The 26994-nt window shown below is 40.1% G+C and overlaps 1 protein-coding gene across 1 annotated transcript in view; it reads left to right on the top strand.

The window, feature by feature from the left end:
• Fat4 (FAT atypical cadherin 4) overlaps positions 1–26994 on the top strand; it is a 128028-nt gene that overhangs the window by 80649 nt on the left and 20385 nt on the right. Inside the window, exons 7-10 of the mRNA XM_021158479.2 lie at positions 4290–4470; positions 11533–11783; positions 13822–18171; positions 25820–25924. Of these exons, the coding sequence (XP_021014138.1) occupies positions 4290–4470; positions 11533–11783; positions 13822–18171; positions 25820–25924 (4887 nt within the window). The remainder of the gene's footprint in view (positions 1–4289; positions 4471–11532; positions 11784–13821; positions 18172–25819; positions 25925–26994) is intronic.

Below are 26994 nucleotides of genomic sequence, written 5' to 3'. Positions count from 1 at the left end.
TTCATGGTTTCAATGTCTGGGTGTCTGTTTCCACTCTCAAAACAGCAATTCCTCATGGTGAACTTTTTGTCTGAATAAAAGCTTTAGCTGATGTTTAATTTTAAAAATGTAAAAAGTTACTGTAAACTGCCCTTGCAATAAGATTTAAGCCACGTTGACTGAACAGGACACACATAGCTGTTACTTACTAAAGAAAACTATTTCTTTTTGTTCACCTTATCTCTGTAGAGTACAGTTTATCCTGACATTTTTGAAATATGAATACATGTCAAGTGATACCTGTCTATGTGTGTTTGGTTTATTAACACATGCTCCCAGGATGAGTAACTGGTCATAACATAGTATTATATGTGTAAATAATTAGATAACAAATCTCAGTGACATTTAAACTCCAGTTTCTGTGCTTGCTGGATTCAATGGCAAGTATAACCTGCAAACCTTTGATGGTAACATTGAATGGCTGAACTTTGGGCCATTCTCAGGGGTGATTTGATAACTGTGAGAAAAATGGCCCAGTCTCTCAGTCATAAATACCTGGACTTCATTGCATGTAACACATGTGTCATCCCAGGGCCGGCACACTGGGATGAATGCTACATGGTGGCTATCAGGAATGGGATCCATTGAAAAGTAATAAAACAGGGTAAAAGTTAGATTTCTTCTGCTCTGGTCTTTCCCACTGGGAAAATGTGTGTACTGGCAAATGAATAAGATGATTAATAAAACTAACTAAATAAAGGAAGCTGAGAACCACAGGGGAAAATGTATGTAGTGTCTAAAAGCCATAAAAGTGACATAAAAGTTGCATTTTTGTAGAGTCCAGTGATATAGCCTAGTTTATTACACTTATGTATGTTTTCTGAAAATGCTTGCCTGAACCATTTTCTTTTGAAAATAGTTCTTTAGACTTTCTTGAATGTCATTTTGATATGTTTGAGCTTACAGTGCTGCCACTCATAAAGGTGCTACACATTTAATTAGTTCCCAAATCCCAAACCAGAGACTGTAACTCAGAGGCTTTTGCTCCGTGCTATTTTTTTCTTATATTTTAATATAGGCAGCTTCTTGCAAATTTATCCATGCTTATACATTCATGTGCATGTGCATATATAGATAAATAAACACACACATACATGTTTTTATGTAGTATGTACAATTTTACAAATTGAAACCTGAAATTCCTATGTCTTATGGTTACTAATTACAATTAGACTTTTGGATTACAGTTGCCATTTTGACTTCCAATTGAAGTGTCTTTCTAGCTCCAGTAATTACAGGTTCCCGAGCCCTTGCCTTCTGCTTGGTTTGTATGCTTGGTCTTATCTTTAGGTCACACTGCACTGGGTGTGTCTCTCTGTATGCTGCCTCTTTCCCTGACTGTGTCTATTTTGATAAATGAATCCAGATGAGCTGTGACCATCTGGCTTTATTACAGCACCATTATCAGATCTATTGAAGCTACACTTGGCTCTGTCTTTTTCTGGGATACAGATTTCATTAGGCCTTCTGGGTGTATGCAGTTAGAATACACCTTTGACCTTTGTCCCCAGTATTGCTTTCTGACCCCAGCTGTAGGCTGTCATCTGCCTTACAAAATGGCTCTGCTAAGGTTTGTAGATCATTGGGCACTGATCATATAGCCCGTCTGTAGCACTGATTTCCACATGTAAAATGAAAGGAGTTTAACAGACTACTCATGGACTTTTTGTGTAGACATTTACAAAGACAAGTAACAGTTTCCTTCTGCCCCCATTCAACTTCCAAGTTCGAGGAAAGTCGATGAGGGTGACAGTGGAGAGTACATGTGAATACTAAGGATGCTGAAGTTTGGCATCAGATTAGTGAATGGAGGAAAGGCTGTTGAAAGAATCGGTGACTCCATTTTCTTGTCCATATTCAGAATTAAATAAAGAAGAACCAATTCTTTAAATTTTAGAGTAACAGTAAAATTAAAAACAACATCTGCTTCATGTAATATGTTTTAAAATGAGAATTGCCCACATTAAATGTGCCATTATAAATCTCATATTAATAATTCAATAATAATATTAGGGCTGAAGATTTGGGTCAGTGGTTAAGAGTATGGAACAGTAATATTGGGCTGGAGGATGACTCAGTTACATACTGTTCTTCCAAGCACCTATGTCAGGAGGGATACTTCAATTTGTAGCTCCAGCTCAATAGAGTCTGATCCATTCTCTGTCCTCTGCATACAATTACACTCATCTGCACACTCCCCTTAAAAGAAGCCAACAACATATATGTGATTATATATAAACACTTATATGTATATATCTATGCATATGTGTGTGTGTATTGTGTGTGTGGGGTTATATGCCAAGTTTAATTTTGATTTCATGAGTAGTATACTCATGTTGAGAAACACTGGTAGAAGGAAGCTGAAAGATACTTGGTGATTAAGAAGGGTACTCTATTTGTCAAGGCTACTGTAGAACTGAGACTCACTGGACAGTAGGAGACTTTCTCAGAGCTTTCTGGCCATCTTCTTGTGTGAAGTGAGAAGCAGTGACTGCTGGGATTGATGTTATAGGTGGGCAAAGTAGAGTCTGGCACTGGCACTGTGGTGGTGGCAGTTGGAGTTTGATGAACCTCTTTCCCTAGACTAGAAGTAAAGAGCAGTGACTAGGGGTGCTTTCTTGGGTGCTTGCCAGACAACTTTGTGTATGGAACATTCATAACATAACCTTGCTTCTGCTATTTACACTAAGCAACTATTCAAAACATGAGTGTGGTTTTAAAGATTGCAGTGGATTATAGGTAGAATATATTGGGATCTAATTTTCTGTCCTCTAATGTAAACCTGTTTTCTCATAGACAATATTTCAATGGTCATGTATTTTAACATAGCTTAATATAAATAAAATGCCTAGTGTAATATAGTACTTATTTAGAAAGACATAGACACATATACAGTTTGTGACATCAATTCTCAACATGTAGCCCAAATTCGGTATGTGAGTGTCTAGGAGGGGCTATGCTTCACTCCACTCTCCACCTTTTATGCTTGTGTAAGCTATTTTATCTGATGTGTAGTTAGCTTCCTGTACAGGACCCATGAAACAGATCACCATTATGTCAATCTGTAGTCTGCTGATTGAGGCTCCTACACATTTTACCTCCAAGGCTGTTTGGTCCTGTGCCTTGAGCAGCTACAAACTTTCATCTGAAAGAGACTTAAATTGTGGCAAAATAAATATCATCAAATGACAAGATTACTAGAAAAAAAATAACAGAGAAAGGCAGTGAACCTCAACATCACTCTGTGATGATAAAGCTATTCCACGAAGCATGTGCCAGCCAACTGGAAGTGTCGCTTTCATCTCAGAACCCGTGGGATAAATACAAGTACTTTGTAAGCTTCCTACAGAGGAAGAAGCTTTGGGGGAAGAGACGGGTAATCCCTCAAAGATAAAAAGAGAATATCTGGGCTTCATTTTATTTAGTTAAAGGCTGTGTGTTGCATACCCTATGATTTTATTTGGGAAAAATTAACATTTGAAAAATGGCTTTGAAAACACAACCAAAGGAAATGATTTTCCCTTTAACGATGAAGGCAGCCCACAGACTTCTAACCGTTCACCATTAGATGTGTCTGCTGACTTCGGACAACACACATTGAGCACTTGCAGCTTGGTTGAGGGTTCACCTTGGATTAAATGATGACAAGGGCTGAAACAAACTTTAAATGACTTATTGAAAGTTTATAGTAAATAGCAAGTAGGTTCAAAATAACTTTTATTAGCCCATCAATATGAAGATTTTGCTGTATAATCCAAAGATTTTGTCCTCACTATAAACAAGTATTGGTTACATAGAAAAGAGGCTTAAATACTTGAGGAGTCTTACTGTATATTCAGGTTGAATTGCTGATGGTCTCAGGCATTATGTTGTTTGTAGAGTCAGTGACCAGGTCATTCCTGTTGGATGCTCCAAGTCTGATGTTTCACTATTTTAATACAATTTCAGATACATCATGGGTAGTGTGTCTTCTAGGGTGTTGTTTCCTGCTCTGATGAGTCTGTACTTTTGAGATGGAACAGAAACATGCCAATGTGTTTTTTTGAAGAGTCATGAATAGGCAGTTGAGATCTTAGGTCACCAGCAGGGGAAAAATGAAAATTCTGTTACATTTTTCATGCAGAATAAAAATTAAATCGCATCTTATATGATTAGAAATTATTCCACAATTCTGTCTACAGCTAATAATTGTGAAACGTATGGTTGCGGCTGTCTACAAACATTGAAGTTCTATTGTATTTTCTTTGCAGGATCCCCAGCCTTGACGGGAACAGGAACAATCAACATCATTGTAGATGATATCAACGACAATGTCCCCACTTTTGCCAATAACATGTACTTAACTTCAATTCCCGAGGATGCTAGGACGGGGACAGATGTCCTGTTGGTGAATGCCTCAGATGCAGATGCTGCGGCAAATGCTGTCATCAGGTCTGCACACTGAACTCCATAACATATTCCCCATCAACTCTGGTCTTTAACAGCACAGGATATCTAACTTCACTGGGGATTCCATATTAATACTGCTCCTGTGAGCCATTGTCAAGCAACTATCCTGGAATTGAGAATTAGACAGTAGCTAGCATGTTTGCTTCTTCTAAGTCCGTGGATATTAATCTATTTCTCTATTTCATCATTTGCAGAGTTCTTTGATGACACAATTGTCCCTTTCTTTATTCCTTCTGTTCTCTCTTTTCCTTTCTGTCTGTCTGTCTGTCTGTCTGTCTGTCTTTCCTTCTTTCTTTTGTGCTATTTGTTGCTAATTCCTGTTTTTATATCTTGTGCTCATCATGGCAGTGGGCTGTTCTGCACTATGCAGCTGGCTGGTGCTAGCCAGCCATATGTAGTTGGGATAAGGGTGCTCTGAAGGGTGCAGCATAGCATCACACACAGGTGCTTGAGCAGGGTAGGGTGGTGGAGATGAGGCTCAGTTCTGCCCTCGCTCTCCTCGCTGAGCTCCTTAATGGGGTGACTTTCAACATGATGACTTTTAGTTTCAGAATTCTAGATGGGAGTTGCTAGTTATAGTCATGGTCAGACTTAGAAGTGTCAGACATCACTTCCAGAATGTTCTAGGACCAAAAGCAGCTTCACCAATAGGATAAATACACCCAAGGCCTGAAGCGAGAAACATTGAAGACTTTATAACCAAGCAGTCACTCCAACATTAACATGTTTTCTTCATCTAAACGTTTCTTTAGAGGACAGCAGTGTGGATTCTTGTTTAAAGAGATGCAGAACTTGTAAATGTGTAATATTTGGCTACTATAGTCCCATTTTCTTCTTATCAGCTCCTTCTAAATAGATAAGGAAAGATTTCCCTATTTCAAGAGATAACCCTTGAAGATACATTTCTATAATTGTGTGTGGGCTGTGTGAGTTAGGTGGGATCAGGAGACAGAATCTGAAAAGGTCTGAGACGCTGCCAAGTAACGACAACATATGCATTAATAATATGGCAATGCATGTATTATATGGCAATGGACCCATTAATTATTTTTGTTATTTGTTATTCTTGTTATTTGCTATTGATTTCTCATGAGCAAAGCCTCTTGGGAAACCAGTTTCTTCCTGCTGCCATCAGGGATAAGGTTGCATGAGGTACAGAGTCAATCACATTTAATAAACATTGAGTTGCTGATTGAGTCCATGTTAGATAAGACTAGAGCTCTGCTCCCATTGAAAACTTCCATCCTTTGCCAGGTAGTCAGTGAAATGCAACGAAGTAAGATTGTCTTACACTCGGTTGTTCCCTTGAATGCAAAAGAAAATGACCTAATTAGGGAAAGAGTGATGGGCATGTTCATCCTTATTTTTACTGTGACAAATACTTGCTTGAAAATATCTAAAAAGAAGGGAGGGTTAGTTCTGGTCACAGTTGCAGAGGCTTTAGTCTGGATCCAGGACTCTGGGCCTGGCATAAAGGAGGTTAGCATGGCTGAGGGTTGCTCACTTGATGGTAGCCCGGAAGCAGGGAGGAGTCACAGGAAGGACAAGAGCCAACATAAACCCTTCCAATGCATGCTCCAGTGACTCACTTCTAACCAGCAGGCCTTGCTGCTTACTGCACCAACCTCCAGAAGGCTGCTCACATTTTATGTTTGGGTCAGAGCTTCTGAAGACACTCTTGCAGACACACCCAGAGGTATCTTTTCCTAACCTCCTGACTTAGTGTCCAATCAAATTTCAGCAGTACTTGTCATGGTTTGTGAAGCTCTAACAACATATTTCAGAGCAGTGAGCCTACACTTTGTTTTGATGTATTGCATGTTATAGTAGTTGCTGGGAAGGACTAAGGTTAAAACAAGGAGGGGACAGTTTCTATGGTGACTCCTGCTGCTGAATTCTCTGAAGCAGATGATGCTACAGCAGCACAGAAGGGGAAAGCAGATGCAGATAGATATATCCCTGAAGACAGTGTGAATTTCAGGGGCCTCACTAAGAACTTAGCAGATGTACTCCCTCAGGTGTTGTCAGTATGTTAGACGGACCTGACATAGGGAGGGATATGAACTTGATATTTTCCTCTAAGAAAGGCACCATGTCAAGGTCAGAATGGAGAAGAGGTTAGACAGTTAGGTGCAAAATATTAAAGCAATCTAAGAGCTTTTGGACTATGATATAAAGTTATGATCATTACAATTACTTGCATATCAGTAACTTTGGCATGTTTTAAAGTTGAGGTACAAACATAGATTTTGAGTATTCAGATTGAATGAAGGAAGTAAGACCAAGGACTCTAAAGGAAGATGTGTGGAGACCACATAGGAATTACTTCATATAAATATTCAAGCATATGCCAGGGCAGTCTGTGCTTAGCTGGTGCAAAGAAATTTGAGAGACTAAATAAAAGGCACGTGATTGACCCCTAAAATTTCACACAATTTAAATGCAGAATGAGTGCCATCCATTAGTTAAGCCTTTGCCTTGAACAGCTGGACAGACCATGGCATTGTTACCAAAGTGGAGAAACTGAAGGAGGAGCAAATCAATTATCCTGTGTGTGTGTGTGTGTGTGTATGCGCGCGCGCGCCTGTGTGTATGTGTGCCCACATGCACTCCTCCAGTCCTATAGTTTATATTGTTCCAATTCCTGAAAGACTGAAGGCCTCTGTTCAGCTGATGCTCAGTAGTTTTTTTGATGGAGGTTTTAAGAAAGATCGATCAATTTTAAAGCTTATTGTTCTAATTCCTTATCCAGGGAGAGGAAACTCTCTTGAAATTGAGCATGTAGCACTTTATGCTCAAAATCTGATTCCTTCACCCACTGACCACAAGGTTGGGTTTCCCTCAACCACTTATTCCCAACAGTCTTCCAATCTGATTTTTCTTTCATTGTGTTACTAAAATATGGGTGCTACTAGGAGACTGCAGAAACCTATAAAGTCCCATTGACTTCAGTCTTCTTCTTCTACTTCATCCACATTGGCATCTCTCTTTTTCTTTTTTTCTCTGACAGATTTTCTTCTCAATAGCTCTGTTAGTTTCAGTCACCGTGGTGCTCTGGCTACACAGTTAGTTCTCTGAATTTCATAGTTCCTACAAAGCAGCTAAATAATTCCCACAGCATTTCCTGCATGCACAAACATACACACACACACACACACACACACACACACACACACACACACACACACACAGAGAGACAGAGAGGGACAGAGACAGAGACAGAGATGGCAGTGCTATACCTATTACTATCCACCATGTCTGAACTGTCATTGTGATTGTATGACTTCTTACCCACACCTGTTTATCCCATGATCACATTCTCATGTTCCCATGGTTTCCTTCGATGCTCTTGTCAAAGCTCCAGTTTAGACTACAGGTAACCTAAGGCTATGGTTGAACATTGTGCTCCCTGACACCTGGCTGCACTATAATGTACATGATATATAGATACCTATGCCTATGTGTGGGTTCACTGTTCAACACTAAGGTATGCAGGCTCTTTAGCCTTGCATCTTCTTATTCAATGTGGGATGTGGAGGCAGACTAGATCCTCAGTCCAGTCAGCCAAAGCATTAAGTCACTAATGAACTCTGCACTGATGCCTTAGCCTTGTCTGTGCAAATGAAAGAAGACATTCTAGGAAGAAAGCAGGGTGAGTCCCAAGTCTCTGAGGTAGGAGAAACTTGGGCATCAGGGAAAAAAGACTGGGTAGGTGCTGTGTGCGTGGGTCTTGGAAAACTAATGAAGAGATTAACATTTTCTGTTTTTTATAGAAAATAAAAAACCACAAACAAACAAACACAAGTGAAGGTTTAGGCCATAGTGTGCCTCACTGGAATTTTGAGTCAATTCTACTGTGCACTGTAGAAAGTAATTCAGAGAAGGTGGAACCTCAGTCAGTGATGGAATGGGCTGTGGCCAGAAACAAAGCTTGGGCATCTTCTGGCTCAGCCTTTCTCAACAGTCTCTTGGTATTTGCTATTGCCTATTACCCAGCCTCTAGATGCCAAGACCCAATAAATGGGCTCAGGAACTTCAGGCTTATTGTGCCCTAAAGAAAGCCAAGCGTTTAGTACCATAAGATCATTGTCTGACCTAGTGAAAGGATCAGGACTTTCCCAAGCCATACAGCCATGTTCATACCCCACTCTGGCCAACACCAAAGCTTAGCGCATGGACATACAAAGATCAGATCTGTCTCACTGCTGCTTTTGTAGCCTGATTTCTGAACCTAGCCATACCCATCTGAAACAAACAAACAAAAACCCACCACCCTTTCTGTGTTATCTTACACGTGTTTTAACAGACATCTTGTTGAGGCTGAAAACACTATCAGAAACCTATATGGAAAAGGTTGCCTGGGACTCTGCCTTTCTTCCTTGGACAACAATATTCTATTATCAGCTTAGCTCCTTATTCCCTTCTTCCATCCTTAACTCTCTCTCTCTTCCTCCCTTCTTTCTTTCCTTTCATTCTCTTCCTTCCCTCCTGCCTACCCTCTTTCTCTCTTTCTGACATGGTCTCACTAGGTAACTCTGGCAAGCTTGAAACTTGTTATGTACTCCAGGTTGGCTTCAAATTCACCTGCCTCTACCTCCAAGTACTGGGAGCAAAGGCATGTATCCCCATGCCTAACCCCAGATACGGCATTTTATATCTTTACTGTATAACTTCACTTGAATTTTCCCCTCTTACCATAGCAGTATGGTAGGCAAAGAGCATGTTGAAGCTACCAAGGTTGAAGTCTCCCTGTAGATGGGCCATTTCTAGTTTGTAAGCTTCCTGAACATTTCCCTCATAGATTCAGATGCATCATCCATAAAAAGTCTAAGGCTACATTCAACTAAATGGTGAGGATTGTTTTGCATTTCAAGGAAAATATACAAATTGCCTAGAGTGTGTCACACAATAAGTTAAATGTTGATCTTGTGTTGGAAATGTTTAAAGAACAGCATAGGCATTCAGGACATCATGAATCTATGACAGTCCCTGAGGGCCCAGAAGCCCAAGATCAGCTACAGTGGTGAGACCCCAACTGAGTCTCAAATAAATGAGGTGTTGGAACCCTGCCACGGGCTGTATATAACAATCTATTTAGAGACTGGCATGTGCTTCTGCCCACTCTTCTCAACTTAGAAGCATAAATTAGCAAGCAATTGCTGCTACACGATACTTCATAGTTAAAATACGTTTTTTATGACCTCAGAATTTAATAGAGCCCATAACAGCAATCATATTAATATGGTAGTTAATTCTTTTTTGTAAAAATTCTTAAGAATATTACCTATTTTTAAACATTCCTATAGGCAGCACTATGTCCTATATAATCCGTGTTTTACTATAGAGGTTTTCTCTGTCGTGTAGTTAAGCCTGCATCAGCTACTATCTGAGACATTGTCTGTCTTTCCACCTTTGCTCCTTTTCTCCACCATGTAGGAAACACCAAAGTTCAGTTCCTTTTATTTTTGTTGCTCATATTTTTTAATGGATGTTTATGGGAGGGAATAGTTGGCTGAATCTTGATCTTTGTTGTTGTCAAGTTTATTGAACAATGGTCATAGCAGAACAAATCTCATCTTTTTCCTTACAAATTATTGGAAAATATATAGCTGTTGACAGCAACCAAGTTTTTAGAGTAGATATCACACACCCCTCAGGACTCCATTTTCCAGAAACGGTCAGAAAGGCGAGTACATCGAAGTGCTTCACAAGCCTTGGCTTTATAACTATTAGAATTTTGCCTATAAATGTTTGACAATTGTACGTAATTAAGAGAAAAGATTTTAACTTTAGAGAGGGGTGGTAGTTGTACCTTGCTATAAGGCTCTTCAACTCCAAGAAATCCAGTACAATTTATTCTGCTTTAGGTTTCATTCTGGTGTATATGTATGCCCCAAAGGGTGAAAGCCTGAACAATGTCAACTACTTTATACATCCTTAAGTCACTGCTTAAATAAATATTCCTGATATAGTATATATTCCTGATTCAGTTGTATAGGACCACTGAACTCTAAAATATATCACATTCATAGAATAATATAGATAGGCTGACATTTTCCTTCATCTGTAGGCACATCAGGGAATATGCACATTGCTGTCGTGACTTGAGGTGACTGTTTCTTGCACTGTAGTTTCTAGGAGACATACCTCCTTGCTCTCACATAGCCAAACAAAAGCACACATCTGACTCCAAGGAGGACATCTTATATAAAGAGGAAGGCTTTTAAAATTCATCTACTTTTTCTGTTCTGCAATTTGTGCACTGCAGGCTGTCCTATGAACCTTGAGGTCAAGCTGCTTCTCTGACTGTCGACCTGAACTCCACTTCAGATATAAAATCAGGAATAGGCACAAGTAGCCCCCTCTTCAGAGAAAATGGAGAACCTGTGCTTGGTGAAACCTCCTGTGAGATCACTGATTTGTTTAGCATCACACTGTCCAGGGAAATGTCATCCTTTCTTGCCAGCGAAACAGTGAGGCCACCTTAGGGGTGAGCCATGAGGCAACATCGAAGCAGAAATGGCTCTGTATGCAAACAGTCCTTTTGCTGTACTGGAGAGCCAACATGCTACAAATCCTGAATTTTCCCTTTAAAGGATAATATACCCAAAGGATCCTCATATTATAGGTAGAGCGTAGGAAAGAGATGCTTTTTAAGATGTTTTAAAAGTATCCACTAATCATTAGGAAACATCAACCCCAGTATTAGAAAAAGGCCCTGTGGTTGCAATTTCTAGCTCATTGTCTGCATGGTAACTGTTCTCTAGCATTACTCTGTGGCCTTGCATTGATCTAGAGTGTGGAGACTCCTAATGATCTTGCAGAACTCTTGTGGTCATTGAACATTTTAGAATAATGATTGCTTATGTGACAGCTACAGAACATTTCAAGTCACAATTTAATACATGTTTTTCTTCATTGCTGTATGTTCAAATATTGTGTTAACTATCTACATTTTCTACTTGTTTTAAATTATTCATGGAAAGCAGTGTGTCATGAAACAATAGCTAAAGGTGACCTACCTCTCTTTGCTCTCTTCCTCAGTTACAGTATCATCGGTGGAAACTCGCAGTTCACCATCAACCCATCCACGGGACAGATCATCACTAGTGCTTTGCTGGACAGAGAAACCAAAGATAATTACACTTTGGTCGTGGTTGCCAGTGATGCTGGGTCTCCAGAGTCTCTTTCCAGCTCTACTAGTGTGCTTGTGACCATCACGGATGTTAATGACAACCCACCCCGGTTCCAACATCACCCATACGTCACACACGTCCCATCTCCTACTCCTCCAGGTAATTCAATTCTGAGGTCACTCATGTGACTCAGTGACTTAGCAGACATGTTCTGAGAACAAAGCTACTATATATACATATATATACATATATATATATATACACACACACATACATATATATATACACACACACATATATATAATATATATATGATTTCTAATACATCCTAATCTGGAAAACCCTAAAAATTGGGATATGACTTTAGATACAATGAAATTGAAGAGATTCCAATTCTTCTCTTGTAAATTATATTCTTTTATCCCAATTAGTTGTGTACAGGACTTCACACCTGGCACAGCTTCCTAGTTTCAATTCTCAAAATGCTTCTTCAATATAGCAAATGAATAAAATCTATCCCTCTTCGTTGTCAGGGATGGCTGTCATCTGACATAGCATTTGTGTGTAAGTTCCTAAGAGGAGGAACAAGATCTTTATTCCTCGTACCAATCCCCTGCTTGTTTTTGTTGTTGTTTGTTTGTTTGTTTGTTTGAGACAAGGTTTCTCTGTATAGCCCTGGCTGTCCTGGAACTCACTTTGTAGACCAGGCTGGCCTCGAACTCAGAAATCCGCCTGATTCTGCCTCCCGAGTGCTGGGATTAAAGGCATGCACCACCACACCCTGCTTTCCCCTGCTTGTTGAAGGAAAATAAATATTTAAATTTAGTATTTCATAGATTTATTTTCAAAATGTTGCATGGATGACTAATTATAAATATTGCTTATTTTCACTTCCAGTCTCACTTCTATTCTTAAGCTTATGAGCCCCTTGTGATTGCCATCTTGGAAACAACAAGAATTTGTTTTCCTGAATTAAAAAAAAAATAGTTTACCATTTATTTTATAAGTAGTGAGATGCTCTCTTAGGATCTAAGCAGATATTCAGAAATTTGTAATTTTTGGTGAAATTATAAACAGTAAAATATGCAAATATAAGTAATACTATCTTTTCCCTGAATGTATATTACTGGAATAATAAAGTAATGGATTCAGTATTTCTCTTTATGTTATTTGATCTCCTACTACCTAGAGCATATCTGATACCAATTGAATAAATCAAATCTACAAATATATGTGCCAGATTGCTATAAAAAAGATAGGTGGGTCACAGATACTTTTTGAAAAAAATCCAGCTGGCACGATGCTAACTGCATGATTCTGATCCATCCTCTGATGTACAGAGGGGAATCCTCTAGGCAAAATGAGATGTTGGTCATGACATCATTCTATTAGTATAACTGGCAAGACTCATTCATTGGCTCTTAATGAAATTCTAGCCTTTTCCTTTTGTCACTTCTGTGGGGATTAAGGAAAAGGTTTCTGAATGAGATATTGATCATTAAAAATTGTCCTGCTGGATGCTTCTCTACAGATTTCTACTACAGCATGTTTCAAGGGCATCAGGCCCGACACTCGTGCTTGAAATCCAAATTGAGTCCTGTCTTCATTTCTTATTCCATACCACTTTACATTTACTTAAATCTATTAGGCATATGTGTATATACATTTATTTTATCTCTATAGTAGTGGTAGCTCTGAGATCAAAGAATTTTGCCAGGAAACAAAGGGGATAAGTGACCCAGAAGCCACATTTGGGATGGGGCATGTTGGTGGACAGGCTCTCGTTCTCAGAAGTGTTTTCAACTCAAAGGTGTTTTCAGAAGCTAGGGAATGGTGAATGCTTTTCACTGAGCTGGAGGGTGGTGGCTCTTGGAAGAACTTATGAACGCTAATATCTGCTGGAAGATTGTGTGCAGGGGCTGAGATTCCAGATAATCAGCTGATCTTCACCCTGGTTCTCTCAAGGGCTTTTTGAAAAATAAGTAAATAAAACATGTGTGGGGGTTGGTCAGAAATTAAAGGCTGGTTTCAAAAGTCATTAATCAGATTTGACTTGAGACATCAGAGACAATAAACTGTGCTGATCATTCCAGTAGTATTGGAAAGGTTAATCATGGCAGTACCATAGTCTCAGACTTATCAGGCACTCACCCAAGGGATTCCCTGTGATTTTAACTGAGAACCTTCTCTGTTTTAGGTTCCTTTGTTTTTGCTGTCACAGTCACTGACTCGGACATCGGATCTAATTCTGAACTCCATTACTCACTCTCAGGTAGAAACTCTGAAAAATTTCACATTGACCCCCTGAGGGGGGCAATCATGGCAGCTGGGCCACTAAGCGGAGCTTCGGAGGTGACGTTCTCTGTCCACGTGAAAGATGGTGGCTCATTTCCAAAGACAGATTCTACTACAGTGACTGTTAGGTTTGCCAACAAGGCAGATTTCCCCAAAGTCAGAGCCAAAGAACAAACATTCATGTTTCCAGAAAACCAGCCAGTGGGCACTGTGGTCACCACTATCACAGGGTCCTCTTTGAGAGGAGAAACTTTGTCTTTCTACATCGCAAGTGGAAACATGGGCGACACTTTCCAAATTGATCCACTAACAGGACAGGTGTCCATCAGCCAGCCTTTGGACTTTGAGAAGATACAAAAATATGTTGTTTGGATCGAAGCTAGAGATGGAGGCTTCCCTCCCTTCTCTTCTTACGAGAAGCTTGACATCACGGTGCTAGATATCAATGACAATGCTCCAGCTTTTGAAGAAGACCCATTTGTGTCTGAGATCCTGGAGAACCTATCCCCTCGGAAAATCCTTACTGTCTCAGCAACAGACAAGGACAGTGGTCCCAATGGACAACTAGACTATGAGATTGTGAATGGCAACCAGGAGAGCAGTTTCACCATCAATCACGCTACAGGTGAAATCAGAAGCATTCGGCCACTAGACAGAGAAAAAATATCCCACTATGAGCTCACTGTGAAATCTTCCGACAAAGGGTCCCCTTCTCAGAGCACCTCCGTAAAAGTGATCATCAGTATTTTAGATGAAAATGATAATGCACCTAGGTTTTCGCAGATATTCAGTGCCTATGTTTCTGAAAACTCCCCCTTGGGATACACAGTTACCCGTGTAACAACTTCTGATGAAGACATTGGGATAAATGCAATTAGTAGATATTCCATAGTGGACACAAGTCTTCCATTTACTATTAACCCCAACACAGGAGATATTGTCATCAGTCGACCTTTAAACAGAGAAGATACAGACAGATACAGGATTCGAGTGTCCGCACATGATTCTGGCTGGACTGTAAGTACCGATGTCACCATATTTGTGACTGACATCAATGACAACACTCCAAGATTTAGCAGACCCTCTTATTATTTAGATTGCCCTGAACTTCCTGAGCTTGGCTCCAGAGTAACTCAAGTGTCTGCCACAGATCCCGATGAGGGGTCAAATGGGCAGGTGTTTTATTTCATAAAGTCGCAGTCAGAGTATTTCAGAATCAATGCCACCACTGGAGAGATTTTCAACAAGCAGGTGTTAAAATACCAAAATGTCAGTGGCTTCAGTAATGTGAACATCAACAGGCACAGTTTCATTGTGACAGCTTCTGACCGAGGCAACCCCTCCTTACTCAGCGAGACCACAGTTACCATCAACACGGTGGATAGCAACGATAACCCACCTCAGTTTCTCCAAAATAAATACTTTACCCCAGTTACCAAAAACGTTAAAGTTGGTACTAAGTTAATCAAAGTGACTGCGGTGGATGACAAAGACTTTGGATTAAACTCTGAAGTGGAGTATTTCGTGTCAGATGGGAACCACCTAGGGAAGTTTAAGTTAGACAACGATACTGGGTGGATTTCAATAGCCTCTTCCTTGGTTTCTGACCTAAATCAAAACTTCCTGATCAGAGTCACAGCAAAGGACAAAGGGAACCCCCCACTTTCCTCCCAAGCAGTCGTTCACATCACAGTCACTGAAGAGAACTACCACACCCCTGAATTTTCCCAGAACCATATAAGTGCCACCATCCCTGAGAGCCACAGCATTGGGTCTGTGGTCAGAACTGTCTCTGCCAGAGATCGTGACACAGCCATGAATGGTCTGATCAGTTACAACATTACTTCAGGGAATGAAGAGGGCATCTTTGCAATCAATTCCTCAACAGGTGTGGTAACCCTAGCCAAAGCCCTTGATTATGAGTTGAGCTCAAAGCACGAGATGACCATTAGTGCCACAGATGGAGGATGGGTTTCGAGGACTGGCTACTGCAGCCTGACTGTGAGTGTGATCGATGTGAATGACAATTCCCCAGTGTTTGTTCCTGATGAATTTTTCCCAACTGTTATGGAGAACGCCCCAAGTGGGACCACTGTTATCCACCTAAACGCAACAGACGCTGACTCGGGAGCCAATGCTGTGATTGCGTACACTGTGCAGTCATCAGACAGTGACCTGTTTGTTATTGACCCCAACACGGGAGTCATCACCACTCAAGGCTTCTTGGATTTTGAAACCAAGCAGAGCTACCACCTCACAGTGAAAGCCTTCAACGTCCCCGATGAGGAAAAGTGCAGCTTTGCCACTGTGGACATCCAGTTGAAGGGGACGAACGAGTATGTGCCTCGCTTTGTTTCTAAGCTCTACTACTTTGAGGTGTCAGAAGCGGCTTCTAGGGGGACTGCTGTTGGAGAAGTGTTTGCCAGTGACAGGGACATGGGTGCTGATGGAGAAGTACACTATTTGATCTTTGGAAATAGTAGGAAGAAGGGCTTCCAGATCAACAAGATGACAGGGCAGATCTACGTGTCTGGGCTTCTTGATAGAGAGAAAGAAGAAAGGGTGTCTTTGAAAGTGTTAGCCAAGAACTTTGGCAACATTCGGGGTGCAGATATCGATGAAGTCACCGTGAATATCACTGTGCTTGATGCTAATGACCCGCCAGTGTTTAGTCTGAGCACTTATAGAGTCCAGATCAGTGAAGGGGTCCCTATTGGGACCCATGTGACCTTTGTGAGTGCCTTTGACTCAGATTCCATTCCTAGCTGGAGCAGGTTCTCATACTTCATTGGGTCCGGGAATGAAAATGGTGCCTTTTCCATTAACCCACAGACAGGGCAGATCACAGTTACCTCAGGGCTGGACCGGGAAAGCCTGCCTGTTTATAATCTCACTGTCCTGGCTGTAGACTCAGGGACTCCCTCTGCCACAGGAAGTGCTTCCTTGTTAGTTACCCTGGAAGACATCAATGACAATGGCCCAGTGTTGACTGTCAGTGAAGGGGAAGTTCTAGAAAACAAACGACCAGGAACTCTAGTGATGACCCTGCAGTCCACAGATCCTGACCTCCCTCCAAATCAAGGCCCCTTCAATTATTACCTGCTGAGCACAGGCCCCGCCACTAATTATTTCAGTCTCAGCACCGCTGGAGTTCTAAGCACAACCCGGGAGATCGACAGAGAGCAGATTGCAGACTTCTATCTGTCTGTGGTCACAAGGGATTCTGGGGCTCCTCAAATGTCATCCACAGGAACTGTGCACATCACTGTTCTAGATCAAAATGACAACCCCTCACAGTCCCGCACAGTGGAGATATTTGTTAATTATTATGGTAACTTATTTCCTGGTGGCACTCTGGGCTCTGTGAAGCCCCAGGACCCGGATGTGTTAGACAGTTTCCACTGCTCCCTCACTTCAGGAGTCACCAGCCTCTTCAGTATCCCAGCGGGCAGCTGTGACCTGAGTTCTCAGCCCAGATCCACAGATGGCACCTTTGATCTGACTGTTGTCAGCAGTGATGGGGTTCACAGCACAGTCACCAACAATATCCGAGTTTTCTTTGCAGGATTCTCCAATGCTACGATAGATAACAGCATCTTGCTTCGTGTTGGTGTTCCCACAGTCAAGGACTTCCTGACTAATCACTACCTACATTTTCTGCGCATTGCTAGTTCCCAGCTTACGGGCCTGGGCACGGCAGTGCAGCTGTATGCTGCCTATGAGGAGAACAACAGAACGTTTCTTGTAGCAGCTGTGAAACGAAATAATAACCAGTATGTGAACCCCAGTGGTGTAGCCACGTTCTTCGAAAGCATCAAAGAGATTCTCCTCCGTCAGAGTGGTGTCAAGGTCGAATCTGTGGATCACGACCCATGCATTCATGGGCCGTGTCAGAACGGAGGCAGCTGCCTTCGAAGACTTGCTGTGGGCTCTGCGCTGAAGATCCAGGAGAGTCTGCCTGTCATCATTGTGGCCAACGAGCCTCTGCAGCCTTCCCAGTGCAAGTGTATGCCAGGCTATGCTGGAAGCTGGTGTGAGGTGGATATTGATGAATGCCTCCCAGCCCCTTGCCACAATGGGGGCACCTGCCACAACTTAGTTGGGGGATTTTCATGCAGCTGCCCAGAGGGCTTCACTGGGAGAGCCTGTGAGAGAGACATCAATGAATGTTTGCCCAGCCCTTGCAAGCATGGGGCCGTCTGTCAAAATTTCCCAGGGGGATTCAACTGTGTGTGCAAAACTGGATACACAGGTACGTCCGTGTGTTACTTTCTATGTTTGTGACTAGTTTTCTTTAAAAGACTTTAGCTTTGATATGCATGTTGTCATTTGAATGTATGTGTGAGTATATATATATATATATATATATATATATATATATGTTTTTTTGAGAATTTCATACATGAATATTATGTTTATATCATTCCCAACACTCTCTCTCTCCCCCTTTCAACTCTTCCTATATTCCCTCTCAAGGTCTTTATCTCTTCTATAACTATTATTGCTATATATCCATACACAAATCTAGCTTATTGAGCCCATTTAGTGTTGCATGTGTAGGGGTGGGATTCTTGGAAATTTCCAGCATTTATAAATTGGCATGGCAATTGGTGTGGTTATTTTATGGGTCTCATTTCAGCAACAATGTTGAAATTTCATGGGTGCAGAATCTCTGTCATGTTTAGAAGGCACTGTCTCACACCACACATCTTGGTCCTTAGAATCCTATTGTCTTTCCACCCTCTCTTCCATGTCATTCCTTGGGCATTAGATATGAAGGTTAACAATTATTTCTATTTTAATTTTTGTACTAATTTATTTTATTTTATGTATGTAAATGCTTTGTCTGTTTGTATGCATGTGCACCATGGGTATGCCTGGTATCCATAGAAATCAGATGAGGGTCAGATATTCTGGGACTAGAATTATAGATGGTTGTGGGCCACCATGTGGATGCTGCAAATAAAACCTGGATCCTCTACAAAAGCAACAAGTACTCTTGACCATCTCTCTGCCTTTGTGTCTACTTTTCAAATATTAAGTCAGAGCTAATGGGTCATACAACAAATCCCAGGGTTATATATGTATACACCTCTAAGGAAGAGTGTATAACAGTGCTTTCAATAGCTATTTATGACTTCCTTTTATTTTATATTTCTATTCTTTTATGCTATTTATTTTTGTGCATCCTATATATCACTGGATATATATATATAGCACCTAATAGTTGTAGGTATTCATGGATTGCTAAAAGGAATTATGTGAAATAAGGTATGCACAGAAGCATATATGGAAATAAATCAAAGCCTACATTGGTTCTTTTATTTTTATCACATGTGAATTCTTTATGCATATCTTAAAGCAATTTCTTCCACTGAGTTTCTTATAAATCTGATATTGGCTCATGCTAATTGCACAGAGACGGTGGCTAAAATATTTTCATACACATATTGTATATACTGGTCATTCACTGTCCTCTTCTCTTTCTTCCCCTCCCTTGCTGTTACAAATCTATGTCTGCTTTTCTGTCATATATAAATACATATATGATTTTATGTATCTATGTAAAATCTAGGATTTGGGATTGGGAGATGGCTCAGTGGTAAGGAGCACTAGCTGCCTATGCAGAGTACCTAAGTCCAGCTCTCAGCCCACAAGGTGGCTCACATCCAACTGTGACTCCAGTCTCTTTATATGCTCATCTGTTGATGTACATCTAGGCTGGTCCCTTTAGTCATTGGCTTTTGTGACTAATGTACCATAAGTGCACACATATCTCTGCAGTTGGAAATGAATCCCTGGGACATATGCCTGGGCCTGGTATAGCTGAGTCAGTTGCTAGTGAGCTGGAAGAGTTCCCATTCCTCCCAGCAGTGCACAGAAGTTACCCTTCTCTTCATCCTCATTGTGTTCTTCATCTGTTTGGATGGTGACCATTCTGATTGCGATGAGAAGAAAGCACAATGCTGTTTTAACTTACATTTTCCTGGTAACTCAGGATGCCAAGAAAATTCCCACCAGTTAAACAAGCATGGGGGAAGAAATGGAAGGTGGCTGGGCATATCGCAGCCTCGGTCAAGAAGCAGAGAGAAATAAATGCTGTTATCCCCATCACTGTCATTATTCAGCTCCGGGCTCTAGGCCATGGGCTGAACCATCTACATTCATGATCATATTTCTTTAATAACCCAATATTCCTTTTCCTATTCATTTGCATGTATAGTGGAACATAGATAAGAAAGCACAGAGGTAGTTGGTAGCCACTCAGGTCTTGTCTTCCTACTTGCAGGTTTACAGTTTGCAGTATGTCCTTGAGTCCCTTCTAAGAGTGAAAGGTGTCTTTAAGCTCAACCAGCAGATAGGTCTTGTTCCTAAGTCTGGAGTGCTTATAATACACTCAGAGCATGGGCTTATAAAACGCTTAGTGCATGGCTTCTTTCTGTGTACCTCCACACATCTGGATACATGTCAGGTGTGGCCTTGAGAAGGATGCCTTGGATTTATTACCATGTGACATTTCCTTCTACTTTGAAGCATGTCTTGTTATTTTAGGAGAATATATATATATATATAGGCTGTACATAGTAATTTTTCCTAAGGAGTTTGCCAAACACATGCTTTCACAGAATGGAAAGAGTAAAAGACTTTGAAAAAAAGAATCCCAAGTTGTGTATGAGTGCTCTGGTAACTATGAGGTCAGAGAGATGTATGATGCAGAAGAAAAGAAATCTGTGAGTAGTTGTGGCATAGCTTTTTAAAGAAAATGTATTGAGAAAAACATTTTGATAAGTTAAATTTCTTGGTGGCACCTTTCCCTGGGGAAAAGGATGGCAACATTTGCATAGTGTGCAAAAATAACTACTTGGTGCTAAGATAACTGTAAAAGATTCTAAGGGTTGGAGAAATGGCTCAGCAGCTAAGAACACATTCTGCATTCCCAGAGGATAGGAGCTGGCACTCAGAACTCCTGTGTCAGCTCACAGCTATCTGTAACTCTAGTTCCAGGGGGTCTCATGCCCTCTTCTGCCCCCCCCCCAAAGCACTGTATACACTTAGTGTGCAGAAATAACCTGCAGGGAAACCACTCATATGCATAAAATAATAAAGTACTAAAAAATCCAAATATTTATCATCAGAATGAATAACACATATGCAAATATTAATAATAAAATATGTTAATAAGATGATTTACAGAGAAAATGGATTGGAGTAGTTTCTATATACTCCCTTCTGCTCTGTGTATAAACATAAGAGATGTGACAGCATTTGTGGTGGGAGATGTAGGTGGTGTGCTTGAGAAGACAGAATGTCTCATCAACTAAGGATATAAAAAATTCTTATCTACAGAGGATGACTCTGCTTCATAGTTAATAGCTAGTTAATAGCTCCACTCTAATTATCAAAAAGATGTGGTGTTTAACAAATACACCTTGAATATCTTTCCTTAATAAATGTAATTCCAAGAGGGCCAGTCTGTAGTCTACAAACACTTTCATCTTCAGCCTATGATCAGCACATCCATCATCTTCAGCCTGTGTTCAATGCACCCTCCTGTACTCAGTCTCTGTTCAAGCCACCCCACCCCACACCCATCTTCTGCCACACACTGTGCATCTTAGGTTGAACACTTCCTGTACACTTAAACCCTACTCTTGGGAGCTGTGTGGACACCCTATCTAATGATTATATATTCATTTTCACCTTCACTATTTCCCAGTTTTCATGTGATCAGAATCTACACAACCCAAAGCAACTCTCCATCTGTCTATGATATATAGTGACTATCAGCACAGTTCATGACCAGATGTCAAAGCAGTGAGAACAGTTCATTCTTCAAACACCCGCTATGAGAGTAACCATATCTGCACAGAGAAGGTGATGTGCATTGAGGAGACACAGATCTGCTCTGTACATGCTAACAGGGAGCTTACAAGCCTAGCAACTCTGATGGGCATTGCTGACTGACTGAAGTTAAGGATCCAAGAACTTGTTCCATGCCGCTGCAGCACACATGGCATCATACGGGGAGATGTTGTGGTACCCGAAACTTCTGCCATTTCTGCCTGATCATATGCCATTAACAGAAGTTAGTTTACATTTACAGGAAGAGCCACACAGAACAGTTGAGAAGTGACTGTTGGTTTCCATCTGGGTCTTATAGTCTCTACATTTCACACCTGAGAATCTTTTAGATTCTGAAATTTAAATTAAATACATATGTTTTCAAATGTAGCCTTGAATATAAGTATCAACTCTATCAATATAATGGATTTTAAATAATTTGTATTCATTAAAGAAGAACTCAAAGAACATTTTCAAATAGTGATTAACTCATGTATTCTGACAAGAAATAAGAATATTGTTTTTAAAATTATTTAACTTCTTATTTAATGGCTTTATTAACTTTTTTATGTATTTTTGATTCTTATCTTCTAAAAAATTTCTAAGAGAGTAAATTAAAGTTACTTTAAATTTTCTTTAAATTAAAATTCTTAACAAAAATTATTTTCTGAAAATATGTTTGTTGTAAAGATGATAAGTCTCAGAATATGTCTTATTTTTCTAGCAATTTTAGCCACAATTGTAGTTGCAGAACATTTAAAAATGCATAAGTAAGGCTTATATTTATTTTAGGGTGTTTTCTATTCTTCTTTGAGCTAATTGAAATTGCCTTTAGTGAATACTTATATTAAACTTAGATGCTTACATGAAAGTACCATGTATGAATAAAAAAAGTTCATTGTAAAAGTACACAAAAAATAAACCTGAATTTATTTTATTATTTAAATTGAAAAATTTAAAAGATGATGTTTTCAGTGGGATTCAACTCATGTTAGATTTTTTTTTTTAATGACTCACTTTTAGTGATGTGTATGTGTGTATGTCTATGTGGTGGTATGTGCACCTGGGTGCAGTGCCTGTATAGGCCAGAAGAGGGCACTAGGTTCCCTGGAGCTGGAGTTACAAATGGCTATGAGCCTCCTGACATGAGTGCTGGGAACACAGCACCAGTCCTTTGAAAGAGCAGGAGTTTTTCTTAACCATTGAGCGATCTTACAGCCCCTGGAGTAGAAATTCCAAAAATTAGCCATGTCAGTTTAAAACTCCTATAGTTCATGTAGCCCATGTTCTTGCTAGTCCAGCCTAGGTTTTCTGTCCTTGCTTCCCTGTCTCTCATCTTTAGGAAGTATGGTTAGCTGTTTATATCCCACTAGTCACTAATATATTGCCAGGATCTACATCTCTCCCCCACAGACTGTAAGACATATGGGCCTACTGTATAAATATGTCACTTTTAGCAGTATTCTAAAAGAAATATTCAAATGAGAAAGAGAATAATGAAATATAACAGTACTTACCCTTTTAGTATATGGGAAAATTGCCTATTCTCTACAGCAACAAAATACATGGAAGGAGTGGTGTATGACTTTCTTGTAGCAAAACAATAAAAAGTGAAATCAGTAGGTCTTATTTAAATCTGCATTGGATAGAGACGGCATTTTAATAAGGGAAATGTAAACCACATTGCTAAGAAGACACATCCTTTATGCAGCAGGGAAGTGAGTTGTCAGGTGGAGCGGGATGTGTTTCCAGCCAGCATCAATGGTGTGAAGTTCAGCACAAACTTACAATAACACGGTCCAGCCTGTGTCTCTCTCCTTCCACACTGTGAACTTATTTTTGGTGCCTCTAAATCTGTAACTTGTTTATTTTCATGATATCCCCTGAGAATTCAAGAGTGTTCTGAAAATGTGCTCTGTACTCTGCCTTGTCTGGAGGTAACTGCTGCTGTTTATAAAGGAAAACTATCATGTGTGTGATTCTGTGGTGTTCAGAAATGGGCATGCAGTGCCACGGGGCTGACTCAGATTTATAATGTCAGACTTAAACAGCTGTGGCTTCAGAATCAAGCCACAAGAACAAAAAACGAGTTAAACAAAAACTTAAGATGTGTGTCAGGCGAAGTTGCTGTGATGTAAGCTTTGTCTGTGGTCAGCTTTGTCTCACTATGGGGACAAAACATCCATGCATTGCAAGATACACAAAGTGCTCATTAGTGGAGCATAAACAGCTCTACAGAGTGCTGGGCTAGCAGGCAGAGGGCTTTAAGTTCAATCCTTAGCACTGAAAAAGCAACTGAGGGTTGGAGGAGTGTCTCGGATGGCAGAGTGGTGGCTGTCAATCTCTAGGGGCCCAGATTCAGATCCATAACATGTGCTAAAAATCTTAGCATGAGGGTGTGTCTGTAATCTCAGAGTTGGGAAAGGCAAAGCCGGCAGATTCTTAGAGACAATTAACCAGCCAGCTTGGTCATTCAATGATCTCCATGCTCAGTGACAATCTATCAAAACCTATTGTAGACAACCATTGAGGAAGATGCCCAGTGTTGACCTGTGGCCATATATGCTTATGTATAAACTTATACATGCATATACACACATTTCTCTCACACATACATATAGACACAAAGAACAGATTTTTGAAGACTACTAATTAAAATCCTAATTTTGATAAATAGAAATTAAAAGCAACAGTCTTTCTATTTGTTAGAATTGGCAAATTAGGAATTTTCTAATAGGTGTAATAATATAGCATTTTAACTTTATGGAACAACTTTTTAAATTTATATAAAAGTAAACAATGAAACAAGACAGGGTTCAGACACTGCATTTGGCTATCAAGATATCAAATGCTCACACAGCCCAGTATGAACTGAACACAGAAGCAGAAAACCTAACTGGTCAGTGGCACCGTCTATCACCTCAGAGGCAGGAGACTTACTTTCATATTAGTCACTTTTCCTGTTTCCGTGTCAAAATATCAACTTAAAGAGGGGAAGGCTCATTTTGACTCACAGTTTGTGAGAGTCACAGTAGCAGGTGCAGAGGCTGCAGATCACATTGCATCCACAGCTAGGAAGCTGAGAGGTAGTTTCTGGTGCACAGGGCACTTTCCCTTTTGGATTAGTCCTGGGATCCAGCCTACTTTAGGGTGGATATTTCCATCATAGTGGACAGGATCTGGAAACCCTTTCGCAGACATGTGCAACATTGACACTTCTAAGGAGAGTTCCCTTGACACATGTACCTTTCCTTCATGTAGGTTTATCTTGATTCTGACCAAGGAAGTATCCCCTTCAGGCCATTGTCCACTTTCTTATCTGCTATTCTCTATCCACTCTCTGCCTGGCCCAATACTGACACATCTGATTTAACAAGATATACACAGACAACATTTATATGGTGGAACTATGCAGCATGTTACTCTTTCAGAAAAAGATAAAGCATGTATGGGATGTGCTAGGGGACAAATGGACAAATGAATGAATGAAATCGAAAAATGTGATTAACAGGTTTTCTATTTCCTATTCTGCTTTAAACAAGGCATGGGATAAGTTCAAGTTCCGAGATTTGGTTTTGTTTCATTTCATTTCATTTCATTTTGGTTTGTTTGAGAGGTAAAGGAGTGGCTTGACAAGCCCATTCACACTAATTCTCCCTTTCAAATGTTTGAGTCAATGAAAGTTGTATAATGGAAAGAATGTTGTGAAAGTCTGAACTCCATCCCTGGTGGGTCAATGTGAAGGTGAGAATCTCAGCACAAGCAACATCAGGGAAATAATTCAAATGTTCTCACCATGACACTATTTTGAAAATGGGTGTCTTTCCAAGATGGTTACATAAATGGCACACATTGCATATGCCTTAATGATAGCACATCTGGATAAGAGACAGAACCTGTCTGAGAAATGATCCCAGTGTCCTGTTGTTGAGTAGGTGGGCTTCTGTGTCTCTGCTCTGTGACTTGGTACTAAAGGATGTAGCCTTTTTATGTAGCTACAGTAGTTGTGGTTGGTATATTTACTTTTAAGATTTCTTAACGAGTTTGGTACATTTTAGGAAAAATGTGTGAATCTTCAGTCAATTACTGTGAATGCAATCCCTGCTTCAATGGTGGTTCCTGTCAGAGTGGTGTGGAATCCTATTACTGTCACTGTCCATTCGGTGAGTAAAATGTATCCATTGCTATGCTGATCTAGAGACTGGCTGTGGCACCTGGCTCAGCTGTCAGGGTGCATGGAGCCTTGAGTTGAATTGTTGGAACCTCATGGTGGTACACTCTTATAATCCCAGCATGCAACAGAGGAGGCAGGAGGATCAGAAGTTCAATTCATAAGAGACTATTAATCATTTTGCACAAGGAGATTAAGTAAAATGAAATATTTAATGCTGACTGTTTTAAAGGTTAATTGTGAAAATGCTACCGAGTACATCACTGTAATTATTGTTAAAAAATAATAGTTTTTTATAACATAATAACCCTATTGACACCTTATTTTAGTCTAGAACTTAATAATTAAAATACTATCTAAGCACTTTTAATTCTTCCACAAATTTCTAATAATAGTCAAAGTATATTTGTTTGTTTGTCTTTTACTTTAATCCAACAATTTCTATACTAGATGATTTGGTGAGCTAAATGTATATTAGGCTTTTATAGATAATCCTTAGTAGCTAACAGAAACAATATCATTTTGTTCTCTTGAGGATTGATTAGAACCGTTTATATGACTTACTGGATTCAATTGCTTCAATTTCTGGAACTGTAGTAGAGAGAGAGAACAGTAGACTCCCCTGGATTGCTCTCTCCTCCACATACATGCAGAACACACATTTCTCCACCACACACACACACACACACACACACACACACTCACACCAATAATAATTATAATAAGACATAATTATGAAAAACCAATTTTACCGATATGTCTGAGACTCAGAAGTTAAGGTATTTGTTCAAAATCAGGAAAAGCTTGGCCTAGACCATCCATGATGATTTAACTAGAGAGCAGGTGGAACCTATGGACATTGCTGGTATCATGCCAATATCACATTTTTCAAGGTCTCATCAAAATGCTCATGAAGCAAAATGTTTGTCAGTATGGAAACAGCCCCTTCCTCAGATCTCCTACAGGGCCATTTTATTGGTATCCCACAGTCAGGCTTCAGGATTTAACTTGTATTTTGGAATGAAAGAAAAGTAAATTGGACTAGAAAGTGGAAAATAATTT

The sequence above is a fragment of the Mus caroli genome, unplaced genomic scaffold (assembly GCF_978045245.1).
Source record: "Mus caroli unplaced genomic scaffold, Mus_caroli_1 scaffold_3, whole genome shotgun sequence".
Classification (NCBI taxonomy): domain Eukaryota; kingdom Metazoa; phylum Chordata; class Mammalia; order Rodentia; family Muridae; genus Mus; species Mus caroli.
The sequence above is the reverse complement of the archived record's forward strand: the minus strand, read 5'-3'. Positions and strand labels throughout refer to the sequence as shown.